Source organism: Chiloscyllium plagiosum, chromosome 20 (assembly GCF_004010195.1).
Source record: "Chiloscyllium plagiosum isolate BGI_BamShark_2017 chromosome 20, ASM401019v2, whole genome shotgun sequence".
Taxonomy (NCBI): domain Eukaryota; kingdom Metazoa; phylum Chordata; class Chondrichthyes; order Orectolobiformes; family Hemiscylliidae; genus Chiloscyllium; species Chiloscyllium plagiosum.
In genome coordinates this window covers 35,385,287-35,412,888 of record NC_057729.1, presented here as the reverse complement: position 1 = coordinate 35,412,888, position 27,602 = coordinate 35,385,287, and the positions used below count along the sequence as shown (strand labels likewise).

At 40.5% G+C, this 27,602-nt stretch overlaps 1 protein-coding gene across 9 annotated transcripts in view; it reads left to right on the top strand.

The window, feature by feature from the left end:
• nol4lb (nucleolar protein 4-like b) overlaps window positions 1–27,602 on the top strand; it is a 427,907-nt gene that overhangs the window by 330,801 nt on the left and 69,504 nt on the right. For 7 of the 9 annotated variants that reach the window (XM_043710520.1, XM_043710524.1, XM_043710522.1 and 4 more), the window contains one exon: window positions 8,982–9,098. The exons of the other annotated variants lie outside the window; for them this stretch is intronic. In XM_043710520.1, the coding sequence (XP_043566455.1) occupies window positions 8,982–9,098 (117 nt within the window). The remainder of the gene's footprint in view (window positions 1–8,981; window positions 9,099–27,602) is intronic. 9 annotated transcript variants of the gene reach the window in all.

Below are 27,602 nucleotides of genomic sequence, written 5' to 3'. Positions count from 1 at the left end.
ACTTGTCTCCATCACTTGCCTCCAGGAGGTGCATTCCCTACCCTAACTATTTGCTGTGTGAAAAAGATTTTTCTCACATCACCTTTATTTGTTTTACACATCACTTTAAATCTATGCCGTCGCATTCTTCTTTCTTTTATGAGTTGAAACTGTTTCACCCTATCTACTCTGCCCGGCCCACTCATGATTTTGAAAGTCTCAATCAGATCTCTTCTCAGCTTTCTTTCCAGGGACAACAGTCCCAGCTACCTCAATCTACCCTATTGCTGAAGTTTCTCATATCTGGAACCATTCTAGTGAATCACTTGTTTATCTATCCATTGCATTCACATCTTTCCCATAATGTGGCACACACAACTATGCACAATGCTGCAGCTGAGGTCTAACAAGTATCTTGCATAAGTTCAACATCACATTCTTACTCTTGTACTCTTGTGCCCCTATTAATAAAGGGGAGAACATTGTATACTTTATTTACCAATTTCCCCCCATGTCTTTCCACCTTTATTGATTTGTTCACATTTACACCCAGGCCTCTGTTCCTGCACCTCTGAACTGCAGATTCAAGGATTATAAATGTGTCTTTCAGTTTTCTATAACAGGCAGATTACAGATCATACTCAACCAGCCAGTGCTTTTAAAACCTAAGACAAAACATTCACTGTTAACTATGATTTGGTAATTGGGCAGTGCTTGTTTAACAATCCAGCATTCACTAATATTTACATTAACAACTATTGATGATCAATTGAATTTGTAACATGACACATTTTACTTATTAAGAGTGACATACTTCTTATCCAGGGATCCATTCTCAGCAAGCAGAAGGAATACCTTCAAGTTATGTATTTTTTGATTTACCAGAGACCTTGGAAATGCTATAGTTTCCTTACTGCTTTTTGCATGGCAACACCTGAGCCAATCAGAATTGGCTTACAAACGCTCCACTTTCCAGTAGTATAAATTGTTAGTTTGAAATTTGTCTTTCTTGCATTTGTCACGATGAGTGCACAATGAAAATCTCAGCAACATGCATTTTTCAGTGGCACATTCTGATCTTTGTGCCGTCAATGTACATGTGCTTTTCTTTTACTGAGTTGTCAACTTTTTTTTGTACATTTTGATATGTTCTGGCAAGTGTTGTATACCATATATAAAAGGGCAGGCATAATTGGCTGAAATACTTCCTTCTGCACTATAATAATTCGTTGATTTTGTGATTTCCTTGCATACCTTAATATGCTCAATCCCCTGCTCAAATTGACTTTTGACGTGAAAAGCAGTCTAACGTGCTCCCTTGCATCAATATGCTAATTGAGAAATTCACCAATGGGTTGTCGTTAAAACCACCATCAGCAGTCATTTTCCATGTTGGCATTCATTTAAATCTTTGTGCTACAATATTGGCCTTACGTTGACATTGTAAATAGTCATTTGCTCACCTTGCAAGCTTGATGCAGAAAAACAGCACATCAAAGCTACTGTATGGGACAGGGGCTATCCTGATCAAATCTTTATTCACCGTATTTCATGTAAGCTCACCAACAGGCAAAAATCACTATTTTTGAATCTAAAAAGTGCCTAGTCTTTCCCAAATAGCTATAGAAAAGCAAGTATCTCAAAAATTTGAACAGGGAGCCCTTTCATGCTCCTACTTTGCCCTAGCTATGAGTGATGGTCTTCATTAACAGTATACAGCTTGCCAGTCCAAAAAGGTGCTCAGCCTACAGTACAATTGAACTAGATTTCAATCTCTGCTATTGGTGCCAAAGACAGTGGTACATGCTCTAACTGCCTTTGTGACAGCAGATGCTGAATGAGTCAAAATTTAATTCTTCACAAGAATTATATGTTATTCATAACATTTGTGAAAGTACATTACAAAACATTTCCTGTTGAAAATTACAGAATATGCAACAAAATTCAACTTGGCTTCATAGCATGTATACTCTTAGGTACCTCAATATAATTGTAAGACTTTCAATATTCCGTGGCAGGCATACAGACCAAGAGCAAATCCTTTCAAACTGAAAATTACAGAATTTGCAATAAAAATAAACATTTTTCAATACTTGTGAGTTTCACAATGTATAGTCAATGTCAGGCATATAGCCTGAGGGGCTCAACAGTTGCTAGCACCTTGGCTGAAAGGCCTTAATTGATCAGCTTTCCTCTTTGCAGCTCTGCTGTGACTGTCCAGGCTTCAGTGCATCCCTCAGCATGTTGTATTGGACATTGGAACATGCCAGTATACAGCATTAGTTTGAGGACAGCTTTTTGCACTGGAAGACCGGCAAGTTTCTGACAGACCAAAGAGCTCAATGCCTGGAAAACTGCAGCCATCCTGTCTTTGCCCAATCACCAATATTGGCTTTGACCCTATGCCTGGCTGTTACATCAAACCAAATCTTGCCAAAGTCAGCTCTATAATCCATACTTCCATCAAGGAATTTCCATGCTGAAACCTCAGCTTCACTAAGGTTTTAAAGCCAATAAAAGTAGATAAATTTGAAGTTTTGTTGTGAACTGTATGTTAATTTCAGACCAGTCTTCGATATTAATTGTCATCAACCAATGACCTCCATGCACATGGCAGGTATAAAGCCCCATTCCTAACCCATGACATCCCTTTTCTGAATCCGGACATTCAGCTATTTATTAAGATCTTTTGTTTTGCCATGGGAAATAAATTTCAAACACCTATTCCATTGTAAAAATCCTGACTGCTCCCATGATAACTGAATGCACTGCATTAGAAGCAGGTGCAAGAGTAGATAAATTACTGTAGTAAAACTTGAATGGCTTTAATAAAATTGAGTAATATAATATGATATAAATGAAGGCAAGGTACAGTGTTCATTTATTTTGCACTTCCTTTTAACATGGATCTATAAAATTCTCACATTACAGAATCTGGCAGATTTATAAAGCTGACCTTTAAAAAAACTGTGGGATATAAATTGATTCTTGTCCCCATTTTCAAAGGCATAAAAAGTGACCATATCTATGTTGCAACCAGTCCTCCAGTGAGGTTCCTCAATTTGTTCCAGATCCAGGTGGGATACCCCAAATTGTTAAGCTCCAATTTGAAGAAGGCTAATTTGGCTCCCCTTCTTTATTCACCTAGCCCCTCAGTTAACCTACCTTTTCTAATCAGTATGTTCAGAGATATTATTACACACCTCCGGACTGGGTGGAACTTGAACCTAGACCTCTCAGTCTAGGTGCAGGGACATTACCACCGCACCATAAAAAGGCCTTAACCCCTCAGTTAATTGCAACAAGGTTAATTTAAAACAGAATATTTCCCTTGTTGATAACCTTTTCTGAATTTAGGCTTAAAAAGGATCCAATTTAACTAGGTTATATATCTATTAACTACTAAGTGTGAGAAGAAATACATAACACACATAGACACAGATTAGATGTGAGCCCACAAAAAAAAACTAAAAGATATAAAAAATAGTCTCTGGGTTGCTTACAATGAGTAGGTAGTAAACGATGATAATTGGGCGGCTGATTTTGAATAGATAGTGGAGCATTGACAATTGATTTGAGATTATTGCTTCTGCAGGTTGCTCTGCAACTAACTTGCTAATGCGCTTCCAGCACTAAGAATTAAAAATCACACAACACTAGGTTATAGTTCAACACTAGCTTTCAGAGCGATGCACCTTCATCAGGTAGCTGATGGAACAGGATCATAAGAGTTCTACAGCTACCTGATGAAGGAACAGTGCTCCGAAAATTAGTGCTTCCAAGTAAACCTGTTGGACTATAACCTGGTGTTGTGTGATTTTTAACTTTGTTCCCCCCCCCCCCCAGTCCAACACCAGCTCCTCCACATCAGGACGAAGAGCAATAGATTATTTTACTTGCAATAAAGGAATCATTAAGTGATGTTTTATCAAGTAATTTTCATTGCACACCAGCACTCAAACCCAGCCTAGTATACGTGAGTATCTCAGTCCACCAGTGCACTTGAACTACTCAGCCTACTAGCACAGATCAACTCGCTTTTAGCACCTGTCCCTGTGTATTTTTAAAGGAGAAAACATAAACATGTCTGTCATCCAGACTACAGTCTTTTGTCCCATTATCTTCACAGTGTGAAATACTCAAAGGAGATACACAAAACAGAAGGACATGGTGGTATATGTTGAGATTCTAGGGCATATCAATATAAAAAAAATGGTTTTGGATGCTTTGAAAAGCATTAAGGTGGACAGATTCCCAGGACCCGATGGGATCTATCCCAGAATGCTGAGCGCGGCAGGTGAGGAAATTGCTGTGGCCTTCTACACAATCTTTGTATCCTCTTTAGTCACAGGTGTGGACCCAGAGGATTGGCGAATAGACAACATTGCTCTTCTTAAACACAGACACAACAGGGATAATCCAGGAAATTACAGGCCAGTGATTCTTTCTTCAGTCTAAGAGAAGTTATTGGAGAGGAATCTTAGGGATGGGATTTACTCACATTTGGAAAAACATGGACTTATTAGCGATAGGTGGCATGGCTTTGTGCCGAGAGGTTGTGTCTCTCAAACTTGATCAAGCTTTTTGAGGAAGTGACAAAGATGATGGATGAAGGCAGGATGGTAGATGTTGTCCAAATAAACTTTAGCAAGTCTTTGACAAGGTCACTCATGGCAGACTAATACAGAAGGTAAAGTCATATGGGATCCACAGTGAGATGGTAAGATGGATACAGAACTGGCTTAGTCATAGAAGCCATGATGTGGAGGTGCTGGTGTTGGACTGGGGTGGACAAAGTTAAAAATCACACAACACCAGGAGCAGTGCTCTGAAAACTTGTACTTTTAAATAAACCTGTTGGACTATAACCTGGTGTTGTGTGATTTTTAACAAGTAGCTGCGAAAGGGTGTTTTTTCAAACTGGAGATCTATGGCCACTGGTGTTCTGCAGGGATCAATGTTGAGACCCCTATTTGTTATACTATATAAAAGTAATTTAGAGGAGAATATAGCTGGGCTGATTAATAAGTTTGTGATGGTACAAAGACTGGAGAGCTGTGGATAGTGAGGAGGATTTTCCAAAGATACAGCAGGATATAGTTAGGCTGGAGATTTGGTAGAGAAATGGCAGATGAAGTTTAATGTGGACAAATGCGAGGTGATGCATTTTGGGACATCTAATGCAGGAGGAAAGTATTCAGTAAATGGCAGAACGCTTAATAGTCAAAACAGACAGTGGGATCTAAGCAAACAGGTCTCCAGTTTCCTGAAAGTAGCAACCCAAATGGATACGGTGGTCAAGAAGGCATACAGCATGTTTACCTTCATCAGTCAGACTGTAGATTATAAAAATTGGCAAATCATATTGCAATAGTGTATAACTTTAGTCAGGCCACATTCAGAATATTGTGTATGGTCTGGTCACCACACCACTAGAAGGATGTGGCAACTTTAGAGAGGGTACAGAAAAGGAATACCAGGATGTTACAAGGTGGAGGATATTAGCTATGAGGAAAGATTGTACAAACCTGGTCGTCAAACGATGAGAGTCAACCTAATAGAAGTTTACAAAATTATGAGAGGCATGCAGAGAGGATAGCTGGAATCTTTTTCTCAGGTTAGAAATGTCAATTGCCAGGAGACATAGATTTAAGGTAAAAGGAGATAAGTTTAAAGGGGACATGAGAGGTGAATGTTTCACACAGAGGGTGGTAAATGCCTGGAATGCGCTAACAGAGGAGGTGGTGGAGATGGATACAATAACTAAATTTAAGAGACATCTTGACAGATATATGAAGAATTAGGGAATAGAGGGCTACAGGCTGCATAGAGGAAAAAGGTTTTAGTTTAGAAAGGCATCATGTGTCAGGGCAGCCTTGGTGAGCTGAAAGGCCAGTTCCTGTGCTGTACTGTTCTTTATTACAGTTCAGCTTGTTGTACATTTCTCTGATTGAAACTTCTTTAGTACACTCAGGTATGACATTGCAGACAGCCACCGAATGTACTCCGCATTAACTTTTAGCTATGTCAGTCCTCTTTTATTGAAACACATGTTGGAATTAATAACTCAGAATGTCGATAGGTGATTGAGGCATATGATCTGGGGTTATGACGTGTAAGCCACAACAGCCTGTGCAATGTGGCCATTACTTTGGCACAGGTGGCCTAGGCATCAATGTACCCAACTGAGATTTTTATCACACACAAAGGGCCTTGAATCTGTTTTAGCTACTCAATACTTTCCAAACCCCCTCCAACCACGGGAAATTGAGAAGACTTGTATGGCTTCCATAGAAGTACCTGCGGCCTCAGCAATTTCCACCACCAATAATGGTGACATTTAAAATTTCATTTTAAACCAGTGTAGTAAATTATGAAGGACTTGAGTGATCCTCTTGGCTCCATAGTTCTCCTGAATGTCATCAATGGCCTACAAGACCTGGGCTTTTCTAATTACTGGAAACATATTGCCTCATAGTAAATGTACCCTTGAAACTTTATTTGATAACATTTTTTAATGTTTCTCATTTTTAAAGCCATGGATAATGATAGTTAAGAAATATTTCATAGTGCATGTGCAGTCAAAGCTATTTTGCAATTTTAATTTTTTAGTGAAGACAGCAATTGATAGTAGTACCATTACAAATGTTACCCTGGAATTCACATTATGCAGTATTGTATGTGCTAGTAAAAAGTAGCAATTGAAACCAGACAAATGCAGATTAACTAGAAAGCAGTAGAGATAGTATAACTGTTTCTTCCAGTCAAAGTAAAACTTTGGAACAACATGTATTCAGATATTAAAAAGAATTAAATTTCACATTTAAAAGTAGTTTTTAATAATAAAAATTTAATACTGGCATCTATTTCATAGTCTGTTTTTCTTTGTAGGGATTGCTACAATCTTTCTCAGTTCAATGCTCAAAATGGTGCAAATGCAATTTTGCAGAAACACTGTTTAGGAGCATTCTATACTTGTGTAACAAAAGACAAAAATATCATGCGGTGAGCTGAATTATCTGTTATTCTCTCTTCTGTCACAGCCGGATGTTTCATTAAGTAAAGCGAGTAAATCCCAAAAGTGACAGACTGGAGTCAAAGCAGCCATGGAACTTGAACCCATTGCCAGCTGCCAGGGAAGCAGCTGTTCTGTTGACTGTCCTGTCAAATCTTTTAAAAGGAATGGTTTACTTTATCAGAGTCATATTACATGAATTTCAAGGTAATAGTTCCTGAGACAGAACATCCACCTTCATACCAAAAATCTAACTCTGCATTTCCTGTCAGTTTATTTTTGCATAATAAATGGCAATGGCCACATTTATAATACTACAGCTTATGCAAACCGTTCACACTGTAGCGCAGCCTTCTTCCAGTGGAGGGGTGTCAGTGCCACCACTGGTTGGAGAGTGTAATTACTGTGATAAATTGAAGATCGGAAATTACACAGAAAACAGTACAAAAGTTAAAACATACAAAATAGTTATCTCTCTCTCTAACCCCACTTCAACTGAAGACCATAATGATTCAGGTGACTGCAAGTGAATCATGTATCCAGCATCACAAGAAAGCAGCAAATAATATAGAAACATTTTTGCTTGCTATTTCTGTTACGCTGTATGTCATTAAAATTAATGAGTAACACAGTAACCATAAATCCTTTTAATCTATTTGTTTTAAAAATGACATTATACCTTCTCTCACCCTATTCAACAAGCAGTCTAAAGTCTAAAACAAAATTCCTATCATAAACCAAAAGCGAAGATAGTGTATATAGATAATATACAAATGCCAGAATAATGAAATTAATTATCAAGTTAATAAATGCTATTATTGTTGTTTTCAAATCATTCCCTATGTAATGTCAGCTGGACTCCCTGAAAATCAATTATTTAATGTTTCCAAGGGTTAAATATCCTTTGGCAATGCAGTACATAAAAAGTTAGCATGAAATTGCTTTGTACACTTTTATTTATTAGCCTGTTTAAATTAAATGGGCTCTTGACCACAGTAAAATAAGAACAGACAGAAATTAATGCAATGCATTAAGTAATGCCTTACCAGAATAAGTTAAACTCAACTTTCGGTCACCAGAGTGGCTGTGACCTCAGAGAGCTCGAGGTGATCTGAAACTACTAATCCTAATACATTAAGGCAAAGAGATGCCAAGAACTATTAACTTCTTATAGAGGATTAAAGAAGATGTAGACCCAATAAGCATCACAAGAAGACCTCACAGCTCCAAAACCCTTTGTTCAAAATGGCAAGGTACTTCTCGCAGAGAAGATGAAACAAGGATAAAACTAAAAAGTGAGACTAATAGGTAAGGACTTATAAAAACAAGTAGCATAAACAAACTTGTTACAATAAAGAGCAGCTAAGCTGATTCAACAACAAATGAATCATTAAACGTATATAATAGAAATTCAAAGTAAATAATAAGGGTCACGAGAAAAGTCAAACAGGGCCACTGGCAATAAACAAGGAAAACTAAAAGTGGCAATGGTGAAAATAATGTAAAACAGGCAAACTCTATGAATGTTGTATCCTATCCTTACTACCAAAAAAAATTAAGATTTTCAGGGTTGGATTTTTGTTTGGAGGTGAGAATCAGGAGGTCGGTTCAATTTTGGGTCATGAACCCATCTCTGTCAACAGTCTGCTGAAAGCAGGATTTTCTGAGTGTCAGGAGGTTGGACATCCAATTAAGCAGATTTAATGTGGGAATGGAGAAGGACTTATTCTACCGTGGGCATGTTAAAAGACCACCTTCACCCCATCTCAATTCAGAATGTAAGAATTTGGTCCAATATATTTGTTACTCAAAAATGCTTGGCATCCCTCAAAAAGTAAACATGGACCAGGAGTTTCCTTTTTCAGGCTGTGTAGGGCTGGTTATGTCAATGTCAATAACTAGTCACCTCTGTCTCTGAGAAAACTTGCAAAATTGACACTGATCATATTGTTAAAATCTGACCAGCAAGCTTCTCATCCTATTACAGACCTCGATAGTGGAATCCCAGATTGCCAGAAGCTGCTGGCCAGTCAGAGGCCAGCAGCCTCTGGGTCCAAAAGACTGTTGGTTGAGGCCTATTTTCATGGGATCCAATGGCAAGAAGGTAGGTCTATTTCTTTTTCTTATGTGGTGGTGGTCAAGGGGAGAGGGGTGTCAGGGGGTTGAAGATTAAAGGGGCAGGAGGGTGGCTTTCAGAGGTCATCTCATTACCCACCTCTGTGCATCCAAGATCCTTCAGTAACAGGCCAGTCACCCTAGTTACTGAGTTGGGAAACTACCTACGTGTCTTGCCTGCTGGGAAAACAGCCAGTTGAGATGTTAAACTGAGGCCCTTAAGTGATCATTTGGCCCTTATGTGGTCAAGTATCCAATGTCACTCAAGGGCTGATTTGCCAATTATTTGCTTCACTCTCCACCCCTCTTCACACCTCCAGGAAGGAGAAAATTGGTCATTGAGTTCCAGTACAACATGAAAAACAGAGATTGGTGTCGTTATTTTAATGAACCTGCTTGGATATGCTATGACACATCTCCAAGGCAAATGGGATTTCAATCTGGACCTTCTGGCCCAGAAGTAGGGGCATTAATGCTGCTCCACAAAATCCTTTAATTAACTCAATAAACATGTTAAATATGAAAGATCTGCAAAACTATTTTCAGGGAAAATGTGATAGTACTTTCAGATTCAAAGATTGAGTTATCGACTTTTTATTTGAAATGAGTGGAAATATATGGCAAAAAAGCATATACATTATAGAGTTGCAAATAGAAATAATTTATTTGTGAACCAGATACAAAAAAAAACTGAATTAAAAATGCTTGTCAAAAGCTCAGTACAATATAGGGAGAACAAGAATTTTAACCTGTTAAATTCTGAGAGGTTGTGTGTATCAGAACACAATTCTGCTTAACTCCAAGAACTGTAAAGAGATTCTTTTTGTGAGAATTGTAAATTGGGAGAGTCAAAGTTAAGGCAGGACACATATCAATAAGAAAACACATGGCATTCACGTCTTTTATTAATCAAGGCATAGAATAGAAGGGTGGCGGGTAGTGGGGTTATTCTAGAACTTTACAAATGTTTAGTCTGGCCATAACTTGAGCTTTGTATGCAGTTCTGGTCACCTTATATAAAGGAGATGGCTGCACTGGAGAGGATGTAGTGAAGATTTATGTCTGGCCACACATACCTCTAGATCAATAGCAATGTTGTTGACTTGCAACTACATTCTGAAATGGCCTAACAGGCCTTTGTCAGTTATTTCTAACCACTAACATATCTCAAAGAAGGAATGAAATCAGATGGACAACTTGACAATGATTAAGGCATAGAAACGATAGCAGCAAACTCAGCCATGTTGACCCCACAAAGTCCTCTTTACCAACATCTGAGGTTAGTACCAAAATTAGGAGTGCTATCTCACAGACCAGTCAAGCAACAGTCAGGAATGCCATAATTACAGAATCCTGCTTTACGTGCAAAACCCTATCCCATCATAAGACCCAGGTGCCACCACCCAGAGTTGGTGGCACAGTGATATACAGTTGGGAGGGTGTTGCCCTGGGAGCCCTCAACACTGACTCAGGACACCATGAAGTTTTATGGCACCAGGTCAAACGTGGGCAAGGAAAACTGCTGATTATCATCGAATGCTTCCCCTTAGCTGGTGAAGCAGTGCTCCTCCATGTTGAACAACGCTTGAAGGAAGCACAGAGAGTAATGTAATCTGGATGGAGGACTTAAATACCCATCACCAAGAGTAACTCAGCAGCACCACTATTGCTGAAAATGTTCATCAAGTTCTGCTGGATATAGCTGCTGGACTGGTTCTGCATCAGTTGGTGAGAGAAGAATCAAGAGGGAAAAACATACTTGACCTCAACATCACCAGTTTACCTGTCACTGATGAATCTGTCCATCACAGTATTAGAAGGAGTGTCCATCGCACAGTCCTTGTGGAGACAGAGTCCCGTCTTCGCGTTAAAGGTATCATCTGTCATGTTGTAGTGCCACTATCACCATGCCAAATAGGATAGACTTCAAATAGACCTCGCAACTTAAGACTGAGCATCCATGAGGTACTATGGGCCATCAGCAGTAGAAAAAGCGCAATCCCTGAACCTCATTTCCTGTCATATTCCTATTACCTTCAAGCCAGAGGAGATCAATGCTGGTTCAATTAAAAGTGGATGAGTGCATGCCTGGAGTGGCACCAGATATTCCTAAAAACAGGGTATCAAAAGTGATGAAGCTACAAAACAGGACTGCTTGTGTGCCAAACAGCATAAGCATAAGCAATAACTGATGGACAAAAGTGATTCCACAACCAGGAGATGAGGTCAAAGCTCTACAGTACTACCACATTTAGTTAGGAATAGTAGTGAACAAATAGTCAACTCACTAAAAAAGGAAGCTTCACAAAAATTGCAATCCTCAGTGGTGAGAGATTGCAGCACATCAGCGCTAAAGATTTTTTAACAATCTTTAGCCAGGAGTGCTGAGCGGATGATCCACCTCAGCCTCCTCCAGAAGTCCCAAGTGGTACAAGTGAAAACACGCAGCCAGTTTGATTGACACCATGTGATAATCAAGAAATGGCTAGAGACACTGAATGCTGCAAAGGCTTTGGGCCCTGACAACATTCTGGCAATAATACTGAGGAAGTGTGCTCTAGAACTTGCCATGCCCTTGGCCAAACTATTCCAGTATAGTTACAATGCTGCCATCTATCTGTCAAGTTGGAAAATGGCCCAGCTATTTCCTGTACATAAAAAGCGAGACAAATCCAACCCAGCCAATTGCCACCGTATCCGTCTGCTCACAGATGCTTAGTTTGGATTCTATCAGGGTTACTGAGCTTCTGACTTCATTACAGCCTTGCTCAAACATAAACAAACAGTTGAACACTAAAGATGTTTTGAGAGAGACTGCCGTCACATCAAGGTCACATTTGATTTGATTGTGGCATCAAGGACCCAGCAAAGCCCCTCAGTGAGAATCAGGGAAAAATCCCTCTACTGGATAGAGTCATACCTAACAGAAAGGCAGATAGTTGTGGTAATTGCCACTCAGGCATCTTAGCTCTAGAATCTCTCTGTAGGAGTAACTAAGGGTAGAATCCTATGTACAGCCACTTCCAGCTGCTTCATTAATGACCGTCCCTTTATCATAAGGTCGAAGTGAAGATGTTTGTAGGTGATTGCACAGTGTTCATGAACATTTGAGCTCCTCAGATATTGAAGCAGCCCATGTCCAAATGCAGCAACACCTGGACAATATCGAGATTTGGGTTGACATGTTGCAAGCAACATTTCATACTACACCAATGGCAGGAAATGAACATTTCCAGCAAGAGACAATCTAACTATTACCTTATGACATTCAATAGCATTGCAATGCCAAAACCCCCACTATCAGCATCCTGGGGATTATTGTTAGCCAAAAACTGAATTTGACTAGTCATATAAACACTGTGTCTGAAGAGCTGGTCAGAGGCTAGGAATCCTGCAGTGAGTAACTATGGTTCCCCAAACTATGGTACACCATCTACAAAAACAAATCAGGATTGTGATAGAATATTCTCCAGTTGCTTAGATGAATGCAGCTCAAATAAAATTCAGAAAGCTTGACACCATTCATGGAGTTATAGAGTCATACGGCACAGACCCTTTGGTCCAACCAGTCCATGCCGAACATAATCCCATACTAAACTAGTCTTACCTGCCTGCTCCTGGCCCATATACCTCCAAACCTTTCTTCTTCATGTATCCATCCAAATGTCTTTTAAGCATTGTGATTGTACCCGCATCCACCACTTCCTCAGAAAGTTCATTCCACATGCGAGGTACCAACTGTGTAAAATAAATTTACCCCTTATGTCTTTTTGAAATTTCTCTCCTCTCACCTTAAAAATATGCCCCCTAGACTTGAAATTCCCAATCTTATGGAAAAGACAACTACCATCAACTTGATCTATACCTTTCATTGTTTTATAAACTTCTATCAGGTCGCCTCTAAACCTCCTACGCTCCAGTGGGAAAAAAAACTCCCAGCTTATCCAGCCTTTCTTTCTAACTCAAGCCTTCCATACCTGGCAACATCCTGGTAAAACTCTTCTGAACCCTATCCAGCTTGATAATATCCTTCCCGTAACCGGGTGATCAGAACTGGACACAGTATTCCAGAAGAGGCCTCACCAATGTCCTGTACAAACTCAAGATAACGTCTCACCTCCTAGACTCAAAGATCTGAGCAATGAAGGCAAGTGTGCCAAAAGTATTTATAATAACCCTGTCTATGTGTGTGACACAAACCTTAAAGAATTATATACCTACACCCCAGGGGCCTCTGTTCTACAACAGGCTCTGATCTAAGCCCTACCCTTATTTGTTGTACCAAAATGCAATACCTCGCATTTATCCAGATTGAACCCCATCTGCCATTTCTCAGCCCATTAAGCCATTTGATCAACATCCTTTTGTAATCTTAGAAAACCTTCTTCACGGTCTATTGTGCCAACAACTTTGGTGTCATTTGCAAACTTACTAACCATGCCTTCTATATTCTCAAATGACAAACAAAATTAGGACCCAGAACCAATCCCTGTGGAACACTGCTGGTCACAGGCCTCCAGTCCGCAAAGCAACCCTCCACCATTACTCTCTATCTCCTACCATTAAACCAATTATGTATCTAATTGGCAAGTTCACCCTGAATCCCATGTGATCTAACTTTACTAATTAGTCTACTATGTGGAACCTTGTCAAAAGCTTTACTAAAATCAAAATAAACAATGTCTACTGCTCTGCCATCATCAACCTTTTTGGTAACTTTGTCAACAAACTCAGTTAAGTTTGTGAGACATTATTTTCCTCAGACAAAACCATGCTGACTATCCCAAATCAATTTTTGCTTCTCTTAATGTCCATAAATCTTATCTTTTATAATCACCTCCAACAATTTACCTGCAATTGAAGCCAGACACACAGGTCTATAGTTCCCCAGTTTCTCCTTACAACCTTCCTTAAACTAAGGTACAATATTAGCCACCCTCCAGTCATAGGCACTTCATCGGTAGTTATAGATGATGCAAATATTTCTTCAAGGGGTCTCATAATTTCCTCCCTTACATCCCACAATGTTCGGGGATACCTTAGATCAGGTCCCGGAGATTTATCCAACTTTATATTCTCTAAGACCTCCTGAACCATCTCTGCTATGATGTGAACTGTTTTTAAAACATCAAAATGTATTGCTCTGTGCTCTCGAGACTCCATTTCATTCTCCACAGTGAAAACTGGCACATAATATTCATTTAATATTTCTCTCATCTCCTGGGGTTCATCACAAAGATGATCTCTTTGATCTTTAAGAGTCCCTGCCCACTTTCTGGTTACTCTATTGCTCCTAATGTATTTGTAGAATACATAGAACATTATAGTGCACTACAGGCCCTTTGGTCCTCCATGTTGCGCCAACCTGTGAAAATAATCAGATGCCCATGTAATCTACACCGTTCCATTATTATCCTTATGTATGTCCAATGCCCATTTAAATGTTCTTAATGTCGACGAGTCTACTACTGTTGCAGGCAGAGAATGCCCCTACTGTTCTCTGAGTAAAGAAACTATCCCAAATATCTGTCCTAAATCTATCACCCCTCAATTTAAAGCTATGTCCCCTCATGTTAGCCTTCACCATCCAAGGAAAAGGGCTCTCATTGTCCACCCTATCTAACCCTCTGATTATCTTATACATCGTGATTAAGTCACCTCTCAACCTTCCTCTCTCCAACGAAAATAGCCTCAGTTCCCTCAGCCTTTCCTCGTAAGACCTTCCTTCCATACCAGCCAACATCCTAGTAAATCTCTTCTGAACCCTTTCCAAAGCTTCCACATCCTTCCTATAATGTGTTGACCAGGACTGTATATGCAATATCTTAGGTGCGGCCTTACCAGTGTCTTGTACAGCTGAAGCGTGACCTCATGGCTTCAAACTCAATCCTCCTACCAATAAACGCCAACACATCATACGCCTCTTAACAACCCTATCAACCTGGGTGGCAACTCCCAGGGATTTATGCGCCTGGACACCGAGATCTCTCTGTTCATCTACACTGCCAAGAATTTTACCATTAGCCCACCACTCTGCATTCCTGTTATTTCTTCTGAAGTGAACTACCTCACACTTTTCTGCATTAAACACTATTTGCCACTTCTCAGCCCAGCTATGCATTTTATCTATGTCCCTCTGTAACCTACAACATCCTTTGGCGCTATCCCCAACTCTGCCTATCTTAGTGTCATCCATAAATTTACTAACCGATCCTTCTACGTCCACATCCAGATCATTTATAAAAATGACAAACAGCAGTGTCCCCAAAACAGATCCTTGTGGCACACTACTGGTAATTGAGCTCCAGGATGAACATTTCCCATCAACCACGACCCTCTGTCTTCTTTCAGCTTGCCAATTTCTGATCCAAACAGCTCAATCCTGAAACTCCGTATTTTGTGCAATAGCCTACTGTGTGGAACCTTATCAAATGCCTTTCTGAAGTCCATATACACCACATCAACTGCTTTACCCTCATCCACCTGTTTGGTCACCTTCTCAAAGAACTTAATAAGATTAGTGAGGCAAAACCTACCCTTCACAAAACCATGTTGAGTATCCCTAATCAAATTATTCCTTCCCAGATGCTTGTAAATCCTATCTCTTATAACCTTTTCCAACCCTTACCCACAACCGAAGTAAAGCTCACTGGCCTATAATTACCGGCATGTCCCGACTCCCCTTCTTAAACAAGGGAACAACATTTGCTATCCTCCAGTCTTGTGGCACTACTCCTGTTGACGATGATAACCTAAAGTTCGAAGCCAAAGGCTCTGCAATCTCCTCCCTGGCTTTCCAGAGAATCTGAGGATAAATCCCATCCAGCCCAAGGGTCTTATCCATTTTCAGATCTTCCAATCTCTTTGGATTATCCTTAACCTTATCTGCCATTGCTATCTCATATCCCCTCTTTGTCTTCCTGATTTCTCTCTTAAGAATGCCCCAACACTCTTTATATTGATTAAGAATCAATCGAACCAAGTTGTCTCTATCTAGAATAAGATTCTCATTTATTCTTGACTAGAACCTCAATATCTTTATTCATCCATTGTTCCTTCACCTTACCCTTCATTCTAACAGGAACAAAATGCCTCTGAACTCTGTTTGTCACACTCTTGAGGGTCTTCAATGTGTCAAATGTCCTTTTACCTGGGAAGAGTCTACTCCAATCAACTTGTGAAAGTTTTTGTCTAATACCATTAAAATTTGCCTTACTCCAATTAAAATCTTTAACTTTTATAGAAGGCTTATCCTTTTCCATAACCATTTTGAAACTAATAGAATTATGATCGCTAGACCCAAAGTGTTCCCCCACTTTTACTTCAAGACAAAGCATTGCACTTGATTGATATCACATCCACAAGCGTTCAATTGTTCCACTACCAACACTCAACAGTAACCGTGTGTACCATCTGTAAGATATTCTATAGCAATTCACCAAGACTCCTTCGACAACATCTCTTAAACCCACGACTATTGCCCTTATCCTTCTGGGTATATGGCAACATGACCACCTGTAAGTTTCCCTGCAAGCCACTCTCAATCTTGCCTTGGAAATATATTGCCGATTCTTCAGGTTCACTGGGATAAAATCCTGGCTTCACTCTGTAAAGACATTATGGATCTACTTACACCAAGTGGACTACAATAGTTCAAAATGGCAATTCAAGGACAATGAGGGACAGGTAATAAATGAAGTTCCAGCCAGTGATGTCCACGTCCCTTGAATTAATAAATTTTAAAATTAGATCTTTTCATCCAGGTATTTGCAGGGGCTGGAATACATTGCCTGAAAGGAGAGTAGAGACAGAAACCCTCAACTCTTTTAACAGATGTCTGGATGCGCACCTCAAGCTTTGGAACCTACAAGGCTACGGACCAAATGCTAGACAGTATAATTAGGCTGGTTGGCTCATTTATCAGTTTGTTTAGGCAAGATCAGCCAAGTGGCCTTTTACTTTTGTGTCATAAATCCTCTTTGATTCTTTGATCCTTTAAAGGCTATGTGTAGCAAGCCAAATTTCATATCTGTTTAACTGAAAAGAACTAGATTCTGGAGTGTCGGAAATTGTGGCTAGTAAATTGATTGACAACTGCAGTGAAAGTGAAAAGTAATTATTTATGTGAAGAGTCATAGAAGTCTATTGCAGAGTAAAAGGCCCTTTGACCAATTGTGTCCATGCTGGTCAAAAACAGCTGCCTAACTATTAAATCCATTTTCAGCTTTTGGCTCCTAGCCTTACCATCGCAAGGGTACATCTGAATATTTTTTAAGTGTTATGAGGCTTTCTACCTCTACTACCCTTACACTCAGTGAGTTCCAGATTCCCACCACCCCTTGGGTGAAACATTTTTCCTCATATCTCCTATGAAGATCACAGGAGGATCACTTCTATAAAGAGTGATCAGAGGTTAGACTCCCTTATATAGTGAACTCAATCTTAAAAATAATGAGACTATTCTCAAAGCTCAACTTCAAGTTGCAACTTAAACTCAAGTTCTATTTCAAGAATTTCAAAAACCTTGTAAGCTAGAGCTTGGGTTGAAGTACAAGTCACTGATGATCTAATTGAATAATAGAATACACTAATATCAATAGAATAGGCTGAATGGTCTACTCCTGTTCTATGCCCATGTGCATCGGTCTTTACTGCCGTTAGTGGGAGCAAGCAAACAAAGGTTTCTGTGTGCAAGCTAAAACTATTTGGCCAATGTACTTATAGATGAAGTAAGACACAGAAGTGAGTTACTGAAGTAGCACAAAATCAAACTCATATAATTTGTGAATTATTTGAAGACCAAAGGCAGTTTAAAATTAGCATAATTTTGTTCAGTAAGTTCATAAAAACAAAACTTTTATGGGAAATTATAATAAATGTTATGAACATATCACTACAAAAGCTTATAGGATAGTTAAAATAGTTAGATAGTCCTTGGATTATAATATCTTTCCCTTGGGAGACATTTACTGCTATTTTCTGTAATCATTGCTCCAGTCAACCATTCATGCTGCCACTTTATTGTTTAAAAAGTAGTCACATACTGTGAAGTATATTATTGAACTCTGACAATTCAATGACAGCTAAGATACATGTGTTTTTTTTAGTATGCAAAAGTTTTCAAAACTTGTTTATAATGGATGGTAGGAGTGAATTACAAGTCAGTTACACAATTAAGACTTCCAAGAAAATGCTATAAACTACCAGAACAAACCTTGAGCAGCTTATAAATGTCACATCAACCTTGAAGTTGTGTATCCCATAACTCACCCTATTCTGCATGTTGTTTCTTTTAAAATAATTTACATTTTAAAGTTTTAAGGGTAATTAACTCTAATTATACAGAGTTATTTGAAGCAGAAACAAGAAATGTTGAGAAACACAATGGGTCAAACAATATTAATAAAAAGAACTGACAGGTTAACATTTGGTTTTATGTACTCTGTCAGATGACTGCACATTTATTTGTATTTCATGGACTCCTCAGTCTTCGTGTTATGACATCACTGAATGCTAACTAGTTTGTTTGAACTTATGTAGAGTAACAAATTCAGTGGAATTCAAACCCAGAAATGCATAAACATGTTAAATAAACAAAATCGGTGAAAACATATCAATTTGTTTTTTCTGAATGGATAAGCTACCATTTGTTGGATTACTTATCAAAAATTGCTGGTATACTTCTAGCCATGAAAGATGAAGGACGTGTACCAAACAATCCATTTACATGGTGGGGTGAGGATAATCTTCATTTGGTAGACCATTGCTGATTGCTGTGAACCCCAATCCTTCAGAGACAGGTTCGACCTCAAGTGATCCACAAAAAACTGCCACGTGATATTATGGGTTTTTTTTGGCATTGACACATGTTGCCAAGCTGATGTAGCCATTGGTCATCGTAATAGGGCACATCAGCTCACGCAATAGTGTTATTTCTATCTTCCAACAATTAGTGACTCCGAAGTGTGCCATTTAGTATTTAAGACCTTCATATCACCACTTCCAGTTATTCTTGAACTGGGACCTTGGCATTCCACTGGTGATCTAAGGAAACATTTATAATTTTTACAGATGTCATGTGACACTGATGGTTACAATAAGGTCCCAAGTCACAGTTGGCAATATCAAAGGTAAAAGAGATGCAGTAGAGACCAGAGTAAGGGAAATGCAGAATTTTAGGTGGTTTGTATGATTATAAAAATAGGGAAGGACAAAGCTGTGCAGGTCAGCTTTATACTGTGCTAGCAAGTATTGATGTTGGGCTATATGTTGATTTGTGGAACCAGTTGATGACTCATTTCACAATGGCAGAGTGCAGAGCAGTAAATAAGTTGACACTATGTAAATGATGTATTGCATGCATTGCATCTGATAGACAAGGGTTACATTATTATCATTCATTGATGGGATGTAGGCAATACTGGGCTAGGCCAGCATATATTGCCCATCCCTATTTGCCCTAACTGTCAGCTACATTGCTGTGGGTCTGGTGTCACACTTTCGCCAGACCAGGTAAAGACAACAGATTTCCCTCCTAAAGAACATTCATGAACCTATTACATTTTTCTGATGATCGACAAATGTTTCATGGTAATCCCGAGACTCTTACTGTCAGATTTTTATTACTGAATTCAATTTCACTAATTGCCATGGCGGTATTGTATTCAGGTCTCCAGAATGTGGATAAACATGTTAAATAAGTATGTGTTGTGTCTGTTTTTATGTCATATATTGATGATTTTCATGTTGTCATAGAGATGTGCAGCACAAAAACAGACCCTTCGGTTCAACTCGTCCATGCCGATCAGATATCCCAACCCAATCTAGTCCCACTTGCCAGCACCCGGCCTATATCCCTCCAAACCCCTCCTATTCATATACCCGTCCAAATGCCTTTTAAATGTTGCAATTGTACCAGCCTCCACCACTTGCTCTGGCAGCTCATGCCATACACATACCACCCTCTGCATGAAAATGTTGCCCCTTAGGTCTCTATTATATCTTTCCCCTCTCACCCTAAACCTATGCCCTCTAGTTCTGGACTCCCCCCATTCTAGGGAAAAGACTTTGTCTATTTATCCTATCCATGCCCGTCATGATTTTATAAATCTCTATAAGGTCACCCCTCAGCCTCCAAACCACCAGAGAAAACAGCTCCAGCCTTTTCAACCTCTCCCCATAGCTCAAATTCTCCAACCCTGGCAAAATCATTGTAAATCTTTTTTGAACGCACTCAAGTTTCACAACATCCTTCTGTTAGGAAGGAGACCAGAATTGCACACAATATTCCAAAAGTGGCCTAACCAATGTCCTGTGCAGCTGCAACATAACCTCCTAACTCCTGTACTCAATACGCTGACCAATAAAGAAAGGCATACCAAATGCCTTCTTCACTACCCTATCTACCTGCAACTCCACTTTCAAGGAGCTATGAACTTGCACTCCAAGGTCACTTTGTTCAGCAGTACTCCCTAGGACCTTAACACCATTAAGTGTATATGTCCTGCAAAGATTTGCTTTCCCTCGCATTTATCTAAATAAAACTCCATCTGCCATTCCTCAGCCCATTAGCCCATCTGATCAGGATCCTGTTGTAATCTGAGATAAACTTCTTCACTGTCTACTACACTTGCAATTTTGGTGTCATCTGCAAACTTACTAACAAAAAGTAGTGGACCCAGCACCAATCCTTGTGGCACTCCACTGGTTACAGGCCTCTAGTCTGACAAACAACCCTTCACCACCACTCTCTGTCTTCTACTTTTGAGCCAGTTCTATATCCAAATATCCAGTATTCCATGTGATCTAACCGTGCTAACCAGTCTCCCATGGGGAACCTTGTCGAATGCCTTACTGAAGTCCATATAGATCATTTCTATTGCTCTGCCCTCATCAATCCTCTTTGTTACTTCAAAAAAACTCAATCAACTTTGTGAGACATGATTTCCCATGCACAAAGTCATGCTGACTATTCCGAATTTGCCTTTCCAAATACACGTACATCCCGTTCCTCAGGATTCTCTCCAACAATTGCCCACCACCAATGTCAGGCTCACCAGTCTATAATTCCCTGGCTTGTCCTTACCACCTTTCTTAAACAGTGGCACCACATTTGTCAACCCCCAATCTTCCGGCACCTCACCTGTGACTATCAATGATACAAATATCTCAGCAAAGAGGCCTAACAATCACCTCTTTAGCTTCCCACAGAGTTCTAGGGTACACCTGATCAGGTCTTGGGGATTTATCCACTTTTATGCGTTTCAAGACATCCAGCTCTTCCTCCTCTGTAATATGTAGTATGACTGTTTTTAGTGCTTGTTTTTCAAAATTGTTTCCTTTAATGTCTTTAATATTTCTGTTGTAAATGTTGGTATATGCATGCTCTTGAAAGGGGTGTCCAAAAAATAGTTTGAGGAAATAATTTGATAAAGTTTCATTGTACGTGCTGGTTTATGTACTTGCTGCTTTGCAAAAAAAAATCTAATGGATGTCAATTCTTGGCTTTCTACTAATGAAGCTTCATTTAGTGGTGGTTCATGTTATGTGTGTTTTACCCACATTAGTTTGGATTTCATGCACCAACCAACTACTTTTGCCAACATGGTTTGTCTTGTTTTTGTGCAATGTTTTGAAGGTATGATACTTATTAAAATATAAAGTCACAGAAGACGAACTTTCAGTTGTGACAGCTTTGAAATATATGTAACTTGATGGCTATGTGATAGAGGAACTTCTATTTTTAGATAGTTGTCCAGATCAGCACTCATTTTCAGCACTTGCAGTCGTGAGTACATACGTGCAAACTTACACCTTAAATCTAGACGTTTTTTCTTTGTTCAGAGTTTTTAGGCATCGCTTGCAAGGCCATCATTTATTACCTATACATAATTGATCTTCTTGAATGCTGCAGTCCATGTGTTGGATGTGCTGTCGCAGTTCTATTGGGGAGAATGTTCTAAGATATTAGCTGAACGGTGATAAAGGAGTGGTGATATGTTTCCGAGTTTGGATGGAGAGAATGTACAGGTCTTGATGTGCTCCATGCATCTGCTTCCCTTATTCTTCTAAGAGGTACAAGTCATGGGTTAGGGAGGTGCTGTTGAAGGACCATTGTAACTTGCTAAACTGTATCTTGTAGATAATACACACTGTAGCCATGGAATACTGTTGGTGAAGGGAGTGAATGTTGGAGATGGTCAGTGCCATGCCAATTAAGTGATTGATTGATTTATTGTTGGAACATGTGCTGAGATATAGTGAAAAGTGTTGTTTTGCATGCTATACCAACAGACTGTACCATACAAAGTACATCAGGGTAGCTGAACCGAGCGCAGAGTACAGTGTTACCGCCACAGAGAAGGTGCAGAAAGAGTGATCAGAATTAATATTTGAAAGGTCCATTCAAAAGTCTGATAACAGTGGGGAAGAAGTTGTTTTTGAATCTGTTTGTACATGTATTCAAACTTTTATACCTTCTGATTAATAAAAGAGAGTGGAAAATAGTATAGCTGGGGTAGGAGGGGTCTTGACTTACGTTGGCTGCTTTCCTGAGGCAGCAGGAAGTATAGGTGGACTCAGTGGATGGAAGACTGGTTCGTGTGATAGAGTGGGCTCTGTTCACAACTCTTTGTAGTTTCTTGCAGTTTTGCAAAGAGCAGATGCCATACCAAGCTGTGATGCACCCAGATAGGATGCTTTCTGTGGTGTATGTATAAAAATTGGTAAGAGTCCTTGTGGACATGCTGAATGTTCTTAGCACCCTGAGGAAGTAGGGGCATAGTTGTACTTTCTTGACCATCGCATCAATGTGGGTGGACTAGGACAGATTGATGATCATCATTGCCAGGAACATGACAGACTCGACCATCTCCAACTCAGTACTATTGATGCAGACAGGGGCGCCACTCTGCTTCCTGAAGTCAGTGACCAGCTTCTTCATTTTGCTGACGTTGATGGAGAAATTGTTGTCTTTACACCATGCTGCTAAGCATTTGATCTCTTTCCTTTATCCTGTCTCATCGTTGTTTGAGATCCAAATTACAATGGTGGTGTCATGAGCAAACTTGTAAATGGCGTTGGGGCGGAATTTGGCCACACGGTCTTGAGTGTATAAGGATTAGTAGGGAGGAGTACTGCAACCTTGCGGTGTACTGGTGTTGAGGATTATTTTGGGGGAGTTGTCACTTCTCCTTACTGATTGCAGTCTGTGGCTCAGGAAGTCGAGGATCCAGTTACAGAGGGGGGAAGTTGAGAGCTAAGTTTTGTAGTTTAGAGATCAGTTTGTTTGCAATTATGGTGTTGAAGGTGGAACTGTAGTCAATAATTAGGAGCCTGATGTAGGTATCCTTTTTATTCCACATGTTCCAAGGGTGAGTGTAGGGCCAGGGAGATGGCATCTGTTGTGAAACTGTTGTGCCGGTAGGCTAATTGCAAAGGATAAAGGCAATTTAGTAGGCTGGAATTCATGTGTCTTATGACAAACCTCTCAAAACACTTTATAATTATGGAGGTCAGAACCATCAGGTGGTAGTATTTGAGGCATGCAGCATAATGTTTCTTTGGCACCACAATGAGCATGGTCTTCTTGAAGCAGGTGGGGACTTAGATCATAACAAGGAGAGGTTAAAGATGTATGTAAATACTACCACCAGCTGGTCCACACAGGATGTGAGTGCACAGCCAGGGATTGTCTCTGAGCTGGTCACTTTTCTTGGGTTCGCTTTTAAGAAGGTGACCATGGGTACAGGTACATCCGAGGCTGTTGAGATAGATGACATATTTGCATTGACCATCAGTTCAAAGCAAGCTTAGAGTGCATTGAGCTCATCTGGTAGGGATGTGTTGTTGACCATGATTCTGTTTGACATCACTTTGTAGCCCATTATGTCATGTAAGCCTTGCCACAAACAGCAGGTGTCAGTGTGGTTGGTCTGGGTCTCAATCTTTGTTTGATATCGCCCCTTGGCATCTCTGGCCTTACAGAGGTTACTTAAATTTCCTGTATAGGTCACAGTTGTCTGACTTGTATGCCTCAGACCTGGACTTCAGAAGGGAGTGGATCTCCCAGATCATCAGATGTTTCCGGTTGGGGAACATTCGGATTAACTTCTTTGGCACGCTGTCTCTTGCTCACTTACTAATGAAGTCTGTAATAGTGGCATAGGAGAAAGTGAGGACTGCAGATGCTGGAGAACAGAGCTGATAATGTGTTGCTGGAAAAGCGCAGCAGGTCAGGCAGCATCCAAGGAGCAGGAGAATCGACGTTTCGGGCATGAGCCCTTCTTCAGAAATAGTGGCATACTGAAGTAGTGGCATAGGCTGGCAGCTGCGTTCTTGAATGTGGACCAATCACTGACTCTAAGCAGTCCCATAGAAGCTCTTCCATTGCCTCAAACAAACGTTACACTACTTTCTCTACTGGGTCCTCACGCTTCAATTTCTGCTTGTATGTCAGAAGGAGGAGCACTGCGTTGTAATCTGATTTTCCAAAATGCCGATGGAAGATGAAGCTGTAGGCATCTTTGATGGTTATATAGCAATGGTCGCAGATGTTCAGTCCTTTGTTGGGACAGGAGATGTGTTGATGGTATTTTGGTAGCACGGTCCTGAGTTTGGCCTGCTCAACGTCACCGGCTACAATGAACAAGACTTTGGGCTATTCTGTCTCAAGACAGTTTATAGCATTCAGTACTTATAGAGTCATAGACATGTACAGCATGGAAACAGATCCTTCGGTCCAACCCCTCCATGCCAACGAGGTATCCCAACCCAATCTAGTCCCACCTGCCAGCACCTGGCCCATATCCCTCCAAACCCTTCCTATTCATATACCCAGCCAAATGTCTTTTAAATGTTGTAATTGTACCAGCCTCCACCGCTTCCTCTATCAGCTCATTCCATACACGTACCACTCTCTGTGTGAAACAGTTGCCCCTTAGGTCTCTTTTATATCTTTCCCCTCTCACCCTAAACTTATGCCCTCTAGTTCTGGACTCCCTGACCCCAGGGAAAAGACTTTGTATATTTACCCTATCTATGCCCTTCATGATTTTGTAAACCTCTATAAGGTCACCCCTCAAACTCCGATGCTCCAGAGGAAACAACCCCAGCCTGTTCAGCCTCTCCTTATAGCTCAAATCCTCCAACCCTGTCAACATCCTTGTAAATCTTTTCTGAACCCTTTCAAGTTTCACAACATCTTTCCGATAGGAAGGAGACCAGAATTGCATGCAATATTCCAACAGTGGCTAACCAATGTCCTGTACAGCCGCAACATGACCTCCCAACTCCTGTACTCAATACTCTGACCAATAAAAGAAAGCACACCAAACGCCTTCTTTATTATCCTATCTACCTGCAACTCCACTTTCAAGGAGCTATGAACCTGCATTCCAAGGTCTCTTTGTTCAGCAACACTCCCTTGGACCTTACCACTAAGTGTATAAGTCCTGCTAAAATTTGCTTTCCCAAAATGCAGCACCTCGCATTTATCTAAATTAAACTCCATCTGCCAATCTCAGTTCATTAGCCCATCTGATCAAGATCCTGTTGTAACCTGAGGTAACCTTCTCCGCAGTCCACTACACCTCCAATTTTGGTGTCATCTGCAAACTTACTAACTATACCTCTTATGTTCTCATCCAAATCATTTATAGAAATGACAAAAAGTAGTGAACCCAGCACTGATCCTTGTGGCATTCCACTGGTCACAGGCCTCCAGTCTGAAAAGCAACCCTCCACCACCACCCTCTGTCTTTTACATTTGAGCCAGTTCTGTATCCAAATGGCTAGTTCTCCCTGTACTCCATGAGATCTAACCTTGCTAACCAGTCTCCCATGGGGAACATTGTCGAATGCCTTACTGAAGTCCATATAGATCACATCTACCGCTCTGCCCTTATCAAGCCTCATTGTTGCTTCTTCTAAAAATTCAATCAAGTTTGTGAGACATGATTTCCCAAGCACAAAGCCATGTTGACTATCCATAATCTGTCCTTTCCTTTCCAAATACATGTACATCTTCTCCCTTAGGATTCCCTCCAACAACTTGCCCACCACCGACGTCAGGCTCACCGGTCTTTAGATCTCTGGCTTGTCATTACCACTGTCCTTAAATAGTGGTACCACGTTAGCCAACCACCAGTCTCCCAGCACTTCACCTGTGACTACCGATGATACAAATATCTCAGCAAGAGGCCCAGCAATCACTTCTCTAGCTTCGGTGCTCTGTAATATGGACATTTTTCAAGGTGTCACCAACTATTTCCCTACATTCTATACCTTCCATATTCTTTTCCACAGTACTGATGCAAAATACTCATTTAGTATCTCCCCCATTTTCTGCGGTTCCACACAAAAGCCACCTTGCTGATCTTTGAGAGGCCCTTTTCTCTCCCTAGTTAACCTTTTGTCCTTAATGTATTGGTAAAACCCTTCTTTGGATTCTCCTTAATTCTATTTCCCAAAGCTATCTCATGTCACCTTTTTGCCCTCCTGATTTCTCTCTTAAGTATACTCCTATTGCCTTTATACCCTTCTAAGGATTCACGCGATCTATCCTGTCTATATCTATATATGCTTTCTTTTTCTTAACCAAACCCTCAATTTCTTTAGTCATCCAGCATTCCCTATATCTACCAGCCTTTCTTTTCACCCTAACAGGAATACACTTCCTCTGGATTCTCGTTATCTCATTCATCAAGGGCACTCTTCACTTTCACATGGGGTGGGATGTAGACTGCTGTCAGGATAGTGGAGGTGAATTCACCAGCAAGTAGTCAGGTGTAACAGGAGTGAGGCATGTCTCTGTGAAACAGAGCACACAGCAGTCTCTGAATTCCCTTTGGAAGATGAGTCTAGATTTACGTTCATCCATTTTGTTCTCCATGGCTTGGGCATTTGCCAGGATTATGCTGGATAGGGGGATCTTGAAATCCCAAAGTTTCAATCTTACCTGACGTCCAGCACATCTCCCATGTTTCCGAGGTAGGTGGCTTCGCCTAGTCAATCTGGGTGTCAGTGAGGGATGTCTGCTTCTCCCAATGGGGTCTTGAGCTCCAACTGTGGCCTTTGGCATTCCAGGGCAACTTATGGCCAGTTCGGACAGGCCTCCTCGAGTCGGGTCACCGTGAGGTCGGATCTTGTTCCCATGCTGAACAGCTCTCAGTTCTGGGTTACCATGACATCAGGAGATCAGGTCTGCAAGAGGCCGGACAGCCTCTGGGCTTGCAGTCCCAGAATCGACAAGGTAAGTCAGTATGTCCAAAGGGGTTCTAGGCAGCAGTCTCATTCACAAACGCTCCGGTGGATCTTACAGCCAGTTTGGTCGGGCTTCTTCAATGTTGAGTCACTGAGCGATCAGGTCTTGTTCCCACCCTGGTCAGACCTCTGTTCCAGGTTTCCGTGAGGAGGTCAAGCTTGCGGTCCCAATGTCAGCAATCGAGGCTCGTTGGTCGTAAATCTTTAAACCTTAAAGTAGATGTAAGAAAAT